Source organism: Pygocentrus nattereri, chromosome 25, assembly GCF_015220715.1.
Source record: "Pygocentrus nattereri isolate fPygNat1 chromosome 25, fPygNat1.pri, whole genome shotgun sequence".
NCBI lineage: Eukaryota > Metazoa > Chordata > Actinopteri > Characiformes > Serrasalmidae > Pygocentrus > Pygocentrus nattereri.
In genome coordinates, this window is record NC_051235.1 from 8,977,077 (window position 1) to 8,992,107 (window position 15,031).

At 39.7% G+C, this 15,031-nt stretch overlaps 1 protein-coding gene across 1 annotated transcript in view; it reads right to left on the reverse strand.

The window, feature by feature from the left end:
• Window positions 1-15,031, reverse strand: part of mgat5 (alpha-1,6-mannosylglycoprotein 6-beta-N-acetylglucosaminyltransferase) — a 155,065-nt gene that overhangs the window by 106,883 nt on the left and 33,151 nt on the right. Inside the window, exon 3 of the mRNA XM_017694627.2 lies at window positions 4,420-4,587. Within this exon, the coding sequence (XP_017550116.1) occupies window positions 4,420-4,587 (168 nt within the window). The remainder of the gene's footprint in view (window positions 1-4,419; window positions 4,588-15,031) is intronic.

Below are 15,031 nucleotides of genomic sequence, written 5' to 3' on the forward strand. Positions count from 1 at the left end.
TGGGGACATGCACTCCAAGTTGAACAAGCAGCTTGTTTTTGGGCCCTGGTACAAGGCTTTGCATATTCATGCAGTTAAATCTCTGAAGTCAGAACTTCTTAGAAATTGATTCAGAACACCATGATATTTTTAAAAATACACTGAACCTTACAAATGTGTCTGGAGGACTTCCACACTAGTGGCATCTAAACAATAAGAACAAAACTTAAAGCTTTTTAGAAATGGCCTGCAAAGGCTATTTTTGCCCAAAAATTAAACTATTACTAAGATAGGCTGTTATACATTATTTTACAAGATGCTGGCAGACACAATGCGGAACTATACAGTACTATACACTAATGTTCTGTAAACAATTCAATCTATTTTTAACACTGTGAAGCAACTAATTGTAGGTTATGGTTGTCAAACAACACACCTGTCAGAGACAGAGTTACACGGTAGACTTGACAGAAATGCCCACAAAACAAAGCAACAGAACAAGAAATCAGTGTTTGCACCACTCTTAAAGCTACCCACATACATACCACTGTAACTCTGCACGCCAACCATACAACGCAGACAGTTCACGCACATGAAACACGCAGGAAGTGGAAGCTGTCATTTGTTTAATGTTCTGTGGAAATCTGAATGTGTTCAGACAAATCTGAGGCACACCCTGCTTTAATTCTGGCAGAAAAACTCTCATTAACAAAGCAGCTTATATGAACATTTAAAAAATGTAAAAAAAAAAAACAACAAAAAAAAAAAAACTCAGAACCTTCTGCCGTTTTCTTTCAGACAGCCCAAAGATTTCTAACAGAACTTGACAAGAAATAATAGAATTTTAAACAAAGAATTATTTGACTGTTTTTCTCGCTGCCTCAGGTTCTTTTCAAAATTCCCTTTGTAACATTTTTTTCACAAACAACCTAAAAGCTCTGCTTTTCCCTCTAAAGAGTTTATTGCAAAAGACAGCAGTGTGCATGCAGTATTTCTCCAAGCATTGAGAAGAATGTTCAATCATAAATATTCTAAAACATTACCTTCAATGAAATAACATTTTACTGACCTTCTCCCTACATGTGACTCAACTTGCACACGCTGATATGACTCAGTTCGACATCAATCAAGGCACAACTCATTCTGTATTTGATTTAAATATAATGTGACTGTTATGCTTGGCTGTATGATCTTGTCTTTCCTTCATGCTTAATTAGTAAAGTACTTGATTCAATTCGACTGGAGAGTTTTGTACTGATAAAAAACAGTGCATTAGAAAATCGCTACCTAAACTGCATCAGCGTAGATATTTTTTATGATTTGCTACAACATTATTTTGATGCTGAGCATTGTGAAACTACACTTTATAACTCAGGGATCTTTTCTGGGCAAAACGTTGTCAGGTAGCTATGTGCGTAAGCGACAGCCACTTGCTTTCGGACACCGAATGACTCAGCCAGGTATATAAAGCACAGTGACTCATGCGGCTCACTCTGCCACTCGCTTCCCCTTTGATTCCCCCTCTCTGATCTCTGTGTGGTAAGTGGAGAATGTGGCTGTGAAAGAGCGCCGAGCATTCAGTAGAATATGGCATCGTATATGCATCCCTGGCTGACAGATTTAATACACCCTAAAACTTCGGTCTGCACTCGTACTGTCACTACTGCTTTAAACTCTATTTATGCCTGCCTTTCACAGCCAAAGGCCTGCTGTTATATCAAGCTGTACCGCTCTGAACTTCACACCCTTCAAAAGTTTTAGCAGTTGAAAAGTTCTACACACACGGTTCTACAAAGATTCTTTTTATAAAACCATGCTTGATTAAAGGATTCTTGGCATGGTAAAAGGGTTTTTCAGATTTTTGTAGGATTGCTGTAAATGGCTATAGTTGGACCCTTTATAAAAAGGGTTCCATATAGCACCAAAAAGGGTTCTTCACCTGCGTCAAACTTGACCCTGTAACAATAGCAGAGCTCTTTTTGGTGCTATACAGAGCCACATACAACACGTTGTTCATCAATCTACAGAACTCTTTCACAATGCAAAGAACCCTCTAATCATGCAAAGGGTTCTTTAAATGTTCATGGGACTCTATAGAACCATGAAGAACCATCCTGTTTAAGAGTGTACCTTACCGTTTTATGGCTGTAATAATTACCATCAAAAACATACAGAGAGTCATTGACTTGTGTTGTCACTTCAAAAAGACGGTTCTTCAAGGGTTCTTTCATAAAGACAATGGCTTTATATAGAACCATGAACACTCAAAGAATCATCTGCATGCTTAAACGGTTCTTTGGGTTAGAGCATGTGTTGCTTATGGTTCTATACAGAACCTTTTTGAAAATGTTTCCATACATCGCTAAAAGGGATTCTTTTCTGGTTACAAGCTTGACATCAAATAGGTTCAATATAGAACCATTTACAACACATTCTCCAACCTGGAGAACCAGTTCACCATGCAAAGAACCATGTAAGCATGCAAAATGGTTCTTTCAGAGTTCATGGTTTTATATAGAACCACTGTATTTACTGAAGAACCCCTGAAGAACCATTTTTGTACTTATTTTCTAACTGGAAAATCAGTTAAGACATCCTCTACTGCACAGATGTGTTTGTAGCAGAGAAAGTATTATAATGTACAGTGTAGGAGTTTCTCCAGGACAAGGCTGGCAAACTGCTGCTCTACAGGGAACAAAGAAACAAATGTACATTTCTGCAAATCGTAGCGGACACTTTATTTATTTGCTGAATTTAATGCTGGAAAAAAAACCCCACAAAATATAAGTGTGTCATAACTTCTGCACAGGCTACATTTCATGTTTTATGTTTGGCAATATGTTAGATTCAGCAAATAAACATTAAAATGTACAGAAATGAGCACTCTTCAGACATTGGGTTAACTTATTTTCAGCTCAACAAAATTAACACTTAATTTGACCAGGGGCACCCAAACATTGGCTTCCAATGTAATATTCAAAACAAACTGTAGTTCTCAAAAGGGGCCACCACAATAACTTGATTAACCTGAATTACTTGAGCAAAAAAAAAAAAAGTTTGCTTCTGAGTTTTGCCATTTTGTGTGAGAATGGGTCTTTTAATTATTATTATATGCATTTGAAACATACTTTTGACATTCTGCTACTTCAGATTTTGTTTTGAATTGAGATGTGCTATATTAATTAAAACTTGGGACGTAAAAAATGATCTGGCTACCTGTTTGGCCTCTTAATAAAAACATCTAGCCATCCGCTAAATCGCCAAAATAACATGTAGATCACTTGATCACGAATGTAATCGATAGTGACAGTTCTGTGTTTAACAGATATTAGAGGTTGGGACATTTTGGCTCGTCTCTGCCTGCAAGGCTAATGAGAGCTGAGCTGCTTTTACAGGCAGTGTTTATTAGAGGAGTTCAGTGAAAGCAGATGCATGCTGTAACTCAAACCTCAGCACACCCTTTGAACCTTTAGACACTTTACAAACAACCACTTACACTTACAAAATGCTCAGAACCCACACTGGACATATACTGAACTGAACATAACTTATAATGATAAAATATATCATATTACAAATCCCTAAGAGAGACGCAGTAAGACAGAGAGAAGACCGAGAGAGAGAGACACAGGGACACACAGAGCCACAAAAAGTGACACAGGGGCAACGAAAGAGACACAGAAGCACAGGGACACAGAGTGAGATGCACAGAGAGGCACCAAGAGACACAGAAAAAGACACACAGTTGTGTACAGAGACACGAGGAGAGCTGCACACAGTTCCCATTTAAACTAAATACCTCCGCAAGCACAGGCTTGGGGTCTCGGGGGTCGTAGAAACAACACTTAATTTTTTCACTGCAACATTAATCATCCTAAAACTGAAGGCAAATCAATGGAGCCCAATAAAAGAGGCATGCAGCATGAAAGAGAGAGGTGTGTGTGTGTGTGTGTGTGTGCTATTATGTGTAAAGACTGCACTGTGTGAACGGTTTATTGCAGGTAGAGAGAGAGAGAGGGAGAGAGGGAGAAAGGGAGAGAGGGAGAGAGGGAGAGAGGGAGAGAGGGAGAGAGGGAGAGAGGGAGAGAGTGAGTGGGGCACAGGGGCACACTTCTGGACACAGCTACTTGGCCATAACCTCAAGTCTGAATTATATTAGGTTTAAACATTTTGACAAATTAAGGTTTCAGATACAAACCTCTTTTTTTTGTTTTTGCTTTTAGAGAAAGGGCACAAGCAGCACATATTGCATCCTAAGTTAAGCCAAGTGGTCACACCTATGCAAAGCTGTGTTGAATTTATTTCCTAAATTGGCACAGTGCAAGTCTGTACAGCAGCTCAAGTGGTTGTAAATCTAAAACTTCATGTGAAATCCAATGAGGTACCACTTTCCAGATATAATGTCCAGATATATAAGCTCACAGTGGATCAGACGCATACCTGCCACGTTGACCTTCTCGGCGTTGATAGTACTGGGGGCAGGCGTCGCTGTACCATTAGTCAGGTTGGTGGCCGAGCCATTGTAGATAATGATGTCCACTTTCGACTCCAGCTTGGACAGCCTCAGCATGATGTTGTCCAGCAGTACAGCCAGAGTCTTCTTCAGGTCTACAGAGAACAGAACCAAGAAGAACGTGAATACATCATCATATGATCCAACACATTCAAATATGTAGAAAACTAACCCCAAGTTGTAAACCAACAAAACACGGGGGTTTTCTTTAATATCTCTGGTGGAGGTTACTACATTTTACATCCGCTAGTCAAGAAAAGAAGCCCATATGCATGTATATGTGTACATGTTTCTGTAGCCACACTGTAGTTAGAGGCTTGTTACAATCCAGCAGTTAAATCTTGCTGGATGCCCCATTATGTAAAAACCTGCTTCTCAAAACCATTTGATACCAGTCCTTAAGTTAAAAGTACATTTTAAAAGAGTCAAACTGGTGACTGTAGGTTTTTCACTTATGATTAAGAAAAGAGCAAAGGGCATTTTCAGTTCAGTCACTTTTTAAGTCACCTTTCAACATTTTGTGAAAAGTAATTTGGAGTGAGCTACAAAAGCCAAGAACTGGGGATGAAATGTATTACTTTATATTTATAAATATATTTTTGTAAATTAAATATTTAAAAAAAAATTACAGAAACCCAAAACACCATAAACAGTCTATAGTCAGGTAACTAACCAGATAGAGGTCGTTATGCCATTCTCTTTACTTCTCAAATTGGTCCTCAGTGAACACGTTCTCTTCATCTATATGCTTTGCAAGTTGGGTTGGAGCAAAATTGTTGACACTCAGGGGTCCTTGAGGACCGCTTTGAGAACCACTGTCTTAACAAATTATCTTTATTATTATCTTAACTTCCGTTCAACAATTTTTCATCCAGTTTATTTTCACAAACACCAAACAGAAAAATATTTGCTCTTACCCTGTCAAGAACACGTAAAATGAAAATATCATGATGTCATAGTTATTTCATATCATACACCATATTTAATAAGAATATTAATTAAAAGACACACAGACAGACAGATCACTGTAATGCCCGTCCTAATTAGTAGATGTATAAAAGTCCTGCAGGTGGACATGGTAAGCCATGCAGTATTCCAACTACCTCATGCAAACTGGGCAATTTTAAGTCCTAAAATGAATGATGCCATGGTTTTGGTGTTACTGAGGCAAGTGACAGATATAAAAACTGTGCATTCAACAGCTGTGGCTTCCTCTTCTCAAATCACGCAGCGCAGACATGTTCATTCTGAAATGAGCCCTGACATTACACCAGCTTCTAAATAATCCTCCCTGTGAAGGGTCATGTGAGCTACTGAGCTGGAAGGAGATTAATCAAAACACCAGTCATTTCCAACCTCACTCACTCTGATGGGACTATCGATTAGGACACCACATATAGCACATGAAGCCTAAAAAGTGTACAGCATGGCTCTACCGTTTGATATGTGATTCCTAACAATATGGATGGCAGACAGAGACAGACAGACACAGAGAGAACGAGGCAAACACAAAAAGGAAAATCAGATTGTGATGCTGAAAACGAATAACAAACATCACACTCCTCAAAGACAACTTTCCAAACGGCAAAAACACAAACCACTCAACACCTCATGTCACACCTTATCATGCCAATGAGTGGCAGCACCTACAGCAAATTTATTCTAGCAGGGGAGGGAGGGGGGGGGGGGGGGGGAGAGGGTGAGAGAAAGAGAGAGAGAGAGAGAGAGAGAGAGAGAGAGAGAGAGAGAGAGAGAGAGAGAGAGAGAGAGAGAGGGAGGGAGGGAGAAGAGAGGGAGGGAGAAAGAAAGACAGAGACCTTGGCCAAGAAATCCCAACAGTTGTTTAGCTCTTGGAGTGCATCACGGGTCAGTACTGAGCCTGATTAAAAAGCTTGAAGAGCAAAAAGAAACCAACAATAGCTACAATATTGACAATTCTTCTTAACCTTGGCTAAGAAATCCCCACAATCGTTTCATCTTCAGCTAGGAGTGCATCAAGGGTCAACCCTAAGGCAGAATAAACTGCTTGAAAATCAGAAGAAACCAACAGAAACATTGATTCCATTGTGGAAAGCGGATGCAGAAGATTAAATGCCCTGGAACTGTAAGGGCGGGCGCATATCTGATAAGACTTCAAACACAGATGTACACTGTCTGTCAAATGTGGGGGGCATCTTTTTAGATTATTACATTTTTTTACATTACCGGCATTTGGCTGACGCTCTTATCCAGAGCGACTTACAATTTGATCATTTTACACAATTGGCCTGACTGCATGTCTTTTGGACTGTGGGAGGAAACCGGAGAACCCGGAGGAAACCCACGCAGACACGGGGAGAACATGCAAACTCCACACAGAGAGGACCCCTGTCGCCCGGCCGGGGAATTGAACCCAGGCCCTCCTCGCTGTGAGGCGACAGCGCTACCCACTACGCCACCGTGCCGCAGATTAGATTTAGATGGCCATTCCAGAACGGAAATCAACTCCGATACTTTTAATTTTCCACAGAAAAGCAGAAATTGCCATTTATGGCTACTGTAAAAGAGTCTACAATCTCTCCATTCTTGATTTGCTAGAAGAAAAATAAGTGACTATATGAAACACCCCCCACCCCCCCAGTGCCAAATTGTGCCTGTCCATGTGACCTGAAAAATGAGGCTAATCTCAGTCTCCATCACTCGAACTTAATACTTAACCTGGCAAACACAGCCAAAAAAATACATGTTGTGGATTTTTTTGCAAATATTTGATCAGGTCCAGTTATTATACTGAGTGAACAGTATAAATGTGGTTGACAGCTGCATTTATGCAGCATGGAGCAAAATTGTACCATGAAATTACATCCATCCATGCATCCATCCATCCATCTCACTCACTCACTGCCTCCCTCTATCCCTCTCCATCTCATATAGTCTAAATCCTGTGGGATTTTCTCCAAACGAGATGGCCAGATGGGAGAGATGCGCTATAATCCATATTTCTATGTCACAGGTTGCTGACGATATCATCATCGCATCATCATTTCAAAATCCTTCAGCATAAACCCATCAGTAGCATGAGTGAGAGTAAAGGGGGGGGTGGGGGGTGAGGGACGGGTAGAGGAAATGAAGCTACACTGTTTCAGTGTGAGAAACCAGACAACATGAATACACCAATAGGAATATTCATTTAAATAACAATACAAAGGAAAAAAAAGAAAAAGCTTGAATTTGCAAGTAAAAATAAAGCAGCATTTATATGTTTTATATGCAGGCATGTGAAATGCCAAGGAATACACGAAGTGTATAGTAAATACTGCTTGACCTTTATTGAACTCAAAAAAAAAAAAAACAACAACAAAAAAAAAAACGTTTTACTTTATGAATTTTATTGTTTTTTGTAAATATATATTCCAATTTTGATGCCTGCAACATGTTCCAAAACATTTGGGACATGACCAGTTTACCACTGTGTTATATCACCTTCAATTTAAACAGCACTTAATAAACATATGGGAACTGAAAACACAAACTGACCCAGCTTTGAAACCAGGACTTTTTTTTTTGGCCATTCTTAAGTTATACAAGCCTCTAGCTGTGCAACCACACCTCTGGCCTTTGTCGTACTGTGCACTTCATAAAGCAGCACATGTTTTTAGGAGGCCAACACACTCTGATTACACAGTCATGCTGTTAATGTGCCACATTCTGCACGTTACAGCATGTTGTCATGTTGAAATAAGCATGGACGTCCCTGAAAAAGACGGTGCCTAAAAGGCAACAAATGTTGCTCCAAGGTGAGTATACATCTTTTAGTATGAGGGGGCTTTCACAGATGTGAACTTTTTCACTTACACATCCCCAATACCACGACAGACGCCAACTTTTAGACTTTATGCTGGTAACAATCTGAACAACTGTCTGAGGGATCAAAGGTCTTTTTAAAACCTGCTTCTGCAGTTTTCTCAATATTCTGACAGTTACCTTTTTTTTTTCATAGTAGGGATTTATTCCTAGATAAGAACTGAATCCATGCACACTCAAGAGCACAAACATGAGAACAAACATGCAGTTTAAGAACGCGTCATGAATGTGACGTTGACTTTTTATCAAGTTCTCAAGAACAAATTTCAGAAAAAAAACTTGGGGAGATACTGGTGAATTGTTCTCAGACAGTAGGACTATTTGCTGATGTATTTTAGCCAAGTGGTGAGCCTCAACCCATCCTTGCTCATAAAGGACAAGATTGTTTCTGTTTATACCCAAGCAAGGTTACATCTCCTGATGTTTTTTTTCCCATAGCATTGCTGTCTTAATCTAACCCATCCTAACTGTTTTTGAACGTGCTGCAGGCACCAATTTCAGAATGAGTACATGTTCATAAAAAGAATGAAGTTGATTAGTTAAAGTGTCAAGCTTTTAACATCTTATCAAGTAACTAATGGTATGCAGAATTATGCAGTTTGGGTCTTACTGTGTGCGGATGTCGATGGTTTATGTTTTGACAGCATGACATCATACATGGTTAAGCGTATGTGTTGTTTTGTCTTTTTCTAATGTGTGTTGTTCATTGTTATTAGTATTGTTAACATTATTATTGGTGTATTGCAGTTGCTGTGTGACAACTGACAATGGAGCATACAGAAACTGTGTGACTGGTTGAGGTAGAGGATAGCCCCTTGCTGATTCGCTCATTTGCATTTTTGGGCAGGGCCACTGGGAACAAGAGAAGGGAAAGTCCTAACATGGCAGAAGATGATGAGACTGTTTTGCTGTTTGGTTCACCATTTGTTTGGCTTCATTAAATAAACACCCTTTTTTTGAGCATTCTGCTGAAATCCAGTTCAGTGTGATTTTTATTCCTCTAGTACACTGAATATAAGGATGCTGTTGACAGTATTACTGACTTTTATAGTGTTTTACAGTCAAATACAGGTCAATGTGCGTTTTGTTTTTACTTGCATTGCACATACTGTCCCAACTTTTCTGGATATAAGAGTTTGTACTTCAAATATAAATGTGTGTTTCCATCAGGCTGTACTACAATAGAGAGCAGTGGGAGAGTTTAAAATATCATCACTGCCAAACTGAAAACAAATCATTGATGATTCAGAGGTCATTTTAATTAACGATTTTTTAAAATGAGCAATCAAATTAAATCGAGTACCTGTGACAACTCTAGTATTTACACAGGTGCATTTCAGGCAACAGACTCTTTATGCATCATACAGTAAGAAGGATTGCCACAAAGGAGAATGATGCGATTACCCTTTAAAGAAAACAGAAGCAAGGAAAAAAAAAGCCTTACAGGAAAATTATCATTTAGATGTTTACTGTCATCTGACCAAACCTCTCAGCCAGCTTGCATTCAGTGTTTTGAAGCTGTTTTCTCGGAAAAGGTGGTCAATGTGGCATGAAAATGATATAATAAATGGCCTAAAATCAGATAACACAACAAACAACATTCATCCTGAAAGCTTAAGAACCTGCCCAAACAACACTGCTACTGCAGGACTGTGCATGTTGAGTGGTATCACAATTCAGCACAGTTCCACATTAAAACCTATGATACAGGCAGTGCTGACTGAGATGACTTCTGATGTTTATGATTTTTTTTTTTTTGCTCTATGTTCTGTTTTTGAAAACATAATTCCACATAAAAAAAAAACCCCACACAGACAGATCAAGCTAACCCTGCCTAATGCTTAGCCTGCTCTGGGGTCAATCAAGTCCAGGATAACTGATTGAAAATCGCTCTCGGAACCATCTAAGGTGAATTTCTGACCAATCAAGGACGACCCACTGATGGAGGTATAACCTTGAGTTCTTTTCGGGTCACATTTGTTTCATTAGTACTTTTGTTTTTGTATGAACTGCTGCAAGCCACCAGATACTTAACTGCATGTTTACTAAAAGCAGTTAATACACTAAAAGAAGGACAGCCAATCTCATCAAAAGCACCACTTTACCGAGGAGGAACAAGAAATCGTAAATAAATAAATAAATAAATAAATAAATATCGCTGTTGTCAGAACAAAACCTCATATCTCCAAAACAAAACCCCCCCCCCAAAATGACAAAAATGGAGATACAAGGTTTTGTCCTGACAGCAGGGATATGAAAAGTATAATGCGATTACAATAACGGCAAAAACACCAATGTTAACACAGCGGCAGAGATGTTGTGTTGCTTTTTCCTATTACAGTGATCTTGTAAATTTTATGCAGTATGATTTCTTGTTCCTGACAAAATAAGAAGCTAGACTGTTTCCACATGATCATATATTACCACCATCATGACACCACAATATGCTGTTCTGAGCATCGTCTGGATGTCAGAATTACTTACAGAATACTGAACAACTGCTTGTTTCATTACAAAGGTATAATTAGACCTGTTGTATTGTTGCAATTAGACCTGTATTCATTTTTTTTTCCTCAAATGGTATTTTGAACTGTAGCACTACTGAACTTTTTTGTATTTTCCACTTAGCAAATCTCAGAAAAACTAAATATCACAAAATATCATCAGCTCCGCCTTTAACACCATCATCCCCTCCAGGCTTGTCTTCAAGCTCAACACACTTGGAATAAATCACACCCTGTGCAGCTGGATTATGGACTTCCTCACCTGCAGACCCCAGTGTGTTAGGATGAACACACCTCCCCCTCCCTCACACTCAGCACAGGTCGTCCACAAGGCTGTGTCCTCTCACCAATGCTCTACACACTGTACACCTACGACTGCACTCCACACACAGCTCCAACCCTTTCATTAAATTTGCGGATGACACCACAATCATAAGCAATATCACCAACAATGATGAAGGACCGCACAGAAAGGAAGTCAAGCTCCTCACAGTGCGGTGTGCCACCAACAACCTCTCTGTCAACGTCAGCAAAACCAAAGAACTGATTGCTGACTTCAGGAGGAGCAGTAGAGAGCATGCACCACTGAGAATCGAGGGGGCGATGGTGGAAAGGGTGAACAGCTTCAAGTTTCTAGGTGTCTACATATCTGAGGATCTCACCTGGTCACTCAACACATCCTACACCGTCAGGAAAAGCCAACAACGCCTTCACTTTCTCAGAAGGTTAAAAAAAAAGTCAACCTGCCACAACAGCTCCTCTGCAACTTCTACAGAGCCACAGTGGAGAGCATCTTCACCAGCTGCATCACCGTCTGGTACGGCAGCACCACTGCTGTTGAACGCAAGGCCCTGCAGAGGATGGTCAAAACAGCTCAGCACATCACCGCAGCTGTCCTAACACCCAAAGAGGACATATATGACAACCGATGTGGGAGGAAAGCCACCAACATATCCTCGGACCCCACACATCCCAGTCACCTCTTGTTCCATCCTTTGACATCCGGAAAGAGGTACCAGAACATCCGAGCCAGAACCACCAGGTTCAAGAACAGTTTCTATCCCCGAGCTGTCAAACTGGTCACACCGGCAGCATCGACCTGAGCTTTACAACAACACTACAGTCTGTTACTGATCAGCCTGATCACCCAGCACACTACACTCTGAGGTCCACTAGCTCAGAGGACTGCATGCTGTGCACTTCATCTCTGACTAAGCCTAATTTCTAATATATTAAATATTTATACTGTTTATTTAAGATGTTACCTGAACATTATGCTGCTACTCTCTACCTGCACTGTACATCTTTTTGCACCACAAGTACTTCTGCATTTACTGTACTGTACTGTATTCACCATGCACATATCTGTCTATATATCTGATACACTTGAATATCTGACTGTGCACACACTGTCTATATGTCCAATATACCTGTTATAACCTTTGCCTATGCACATTTTGTCTACGTTTGATACTTGTACTTACTGACTATGCACATTTTGTCTTGTCCTTTACTGTCTTTTGTCTTTGCACTGTTGCTATTTGTCTTTCATTTCTGCACTGGAAAAGTAGCGCGATAGTGTACTATACTTTACTATCCTGCATTGTATAATGACAACAAAGTTGAATTGAACTGAATTGAAACACATTTGCTGTGAAAATTTCTGTGACATTACATTTTTGGCATATCATCCACCGCCACCTTCACATGTACAGGGATCACTCTTGGCTCGAGTATCTGAATGAGCAAGTTGAAAAACGAACAAGTTGAATTAACAAGTTGAACTGTATTTATAAGGTTTTGCAGTCTTAAACTTAGTCAGGAACCCTGTTTTTAGAGACAAGCCCAGGTCTAGCCATTGTGTAAGCAAACAAAACATCCACCTACACAGGCTCTGGGGGATGCTACTTTGTAAAATCAAGGTTCTTTCACAACAGCAACAACATACAGTTTGAGTAACGACATTTTTGCTAACAGCAGCAGGTTGACCCCAAAAACTCCTACATGATCTGCCCCATGCAGGGCCGACAGTATTAAGACTACCCACAGAGGGTCTAGGATCACGTATCCTTTCAGACAGAACTGAAAAGATTGGTACTCCTCCTCAGAGATAACTGATACACTGCATGGGCCTTGGCCCTGAAAAGCTAAGAATGGAGGAGTGTAGCTAGTATTTCCAATGTCATGGTGACCTATACCTTGGGTCTTTCGTCCTCTATTTCTCTGTCTCTCACTGTAATTGATCTTTTGCTTTTCGATCTATTAAGTGTCCTGGCTCTCTCTGCTCTGTAAGAGATGTCCTCATCAACCACATTAATGCTTGCCTTCTGGTAACAGCTCTATTACATTTTTCTCTCCTAAAACAGTGATTTACAGAGGTTTAGCCAGCTTTCACTGTGTCTCTATATAATTAAGAACACATTACATTTTTTGTAACCCTTGAAGCGAAGCGGCAAACACCCTAACCTCTCAGAAATAGGCAGTGCGTGCATCACTTTGCCTATGGCTGGCTGCCACATTAATACTTGCTGTGCGTTGAAGAGCACTTACACTAGAATGCTTGAGCATGAGTATGAACATTCACGACAAGAAACAACTTTCAGATAAAATTATAAGATCCACATGCAAAAAGTTAAATATATGTCCAAATATGTTGCAATATGTCCAAAATATGTTGCAAATACAAACTACTACTAATTTTCAATCATTCTGATATGCATTTATTAGCATTTTCATCATTTTTTTCAGTTCTTTCTATCTGCTGACTAGTTTGGTAAGCCTATATCAGACTGTTGATTAGCTGAGCTGTTTAAAAATATTCATATACCGGACAGAGGAGAAAATACTACAGTTAGCTTGCTACTTGACACATAATAGCAGTTTGCCCACATTTCACAATTGAAGTTATAAGTTTACATACACTTAGTCTGAACATCCTACCCACCCAGAGAGCGAGGCCAATTATGATCTCTTGAACTGTGGCTGTAGCATCACCAGGGATCAAACTCGCAATCTCCTGATGATAGGGCTAACGCTTAAGATGACTGCACCACTTGGGAGCCCGAAGACATGCATGCTTACACACCATGAGATGTGTTCTGTCTCCTAGAGAAGGTACTTCTGGTGTGAAAAATACTAATAAATTCAAGAACAACTGCAAACATCCTTGTGAAGATGCTGGAGGAAACCGGTTCAAAAGTATCTATATCAGCAGTAAAACATCCTATGTCAATATGACCTGAAAGAGCACTCAACAAGGAACCATAAGAATAATGCCATAAGAATCCCAGGCTACAGTTTGCAACTACACATGAGGACAAAGATCTTACTTTTCGGAGAACTGTGCCCTGGTCTTCACAAAATAGATGGCATTATGACGAAGGAAAATTATTTGGAGATACTGAAGCAACATCTCAAGAGATCAGCCAGGAAGTAAAGGCTGAGGCACAAATGGGTCATCCAAATGGACGCAGACCCCAAGCATACTTTCAAGGTTGTTGCAGAGTGGCTTAAGTACAACAAAGGTAAGGTTATGGAGTGCACATCACAAAGCTCTGACCTCAATCCCACAGAGAATTTTTGAACAGGACTGAAAAAGCTGGTGGCAACTTATTGTGAGAAGCTTGTGAAGGGCTACCCGAAATGTTTGACCCAAGTTAAACAATGTAAAGGTAATGCTACCAAATACTAATCATGTGTTTGAAAATTTGTGAGCCACTGGGAATGTGATACAAGAAATAAAAGCTGAAACAAATCACTCTCTCCAATATTACTCTCACATTTAACATTCTTAAAATACAGTAGGGATCGTAACTGACCTAAGAGAGGGAATATGCACTAGGATAGTGAAAAACACTACTGTGTAACACTGAGTGTAAAGGAATGTGGCTAAAGTGTATGTAAACTTATCACTTCAACTGTACTTGCCAGTGTACAGCAGGAACATGGTTAGTGCAAAGACATACTCAACACATGATATTTAATCCGTTCAATTATGCCGGGTTTGGCAAATGCAGATCCTTTAGATCAGACCAGAGCAATCCTACTGGTAACTGATTCCACTAGTTTTTCATTTGAGTTCAAGACAGGGGTGGATGATACAGCAAAAATACAATGTTATGACACTTGAAGACAATTTCATGGCATGCATTATGATATTAAATCTCAGAAAAACAAAATAAGTTGGAACAGA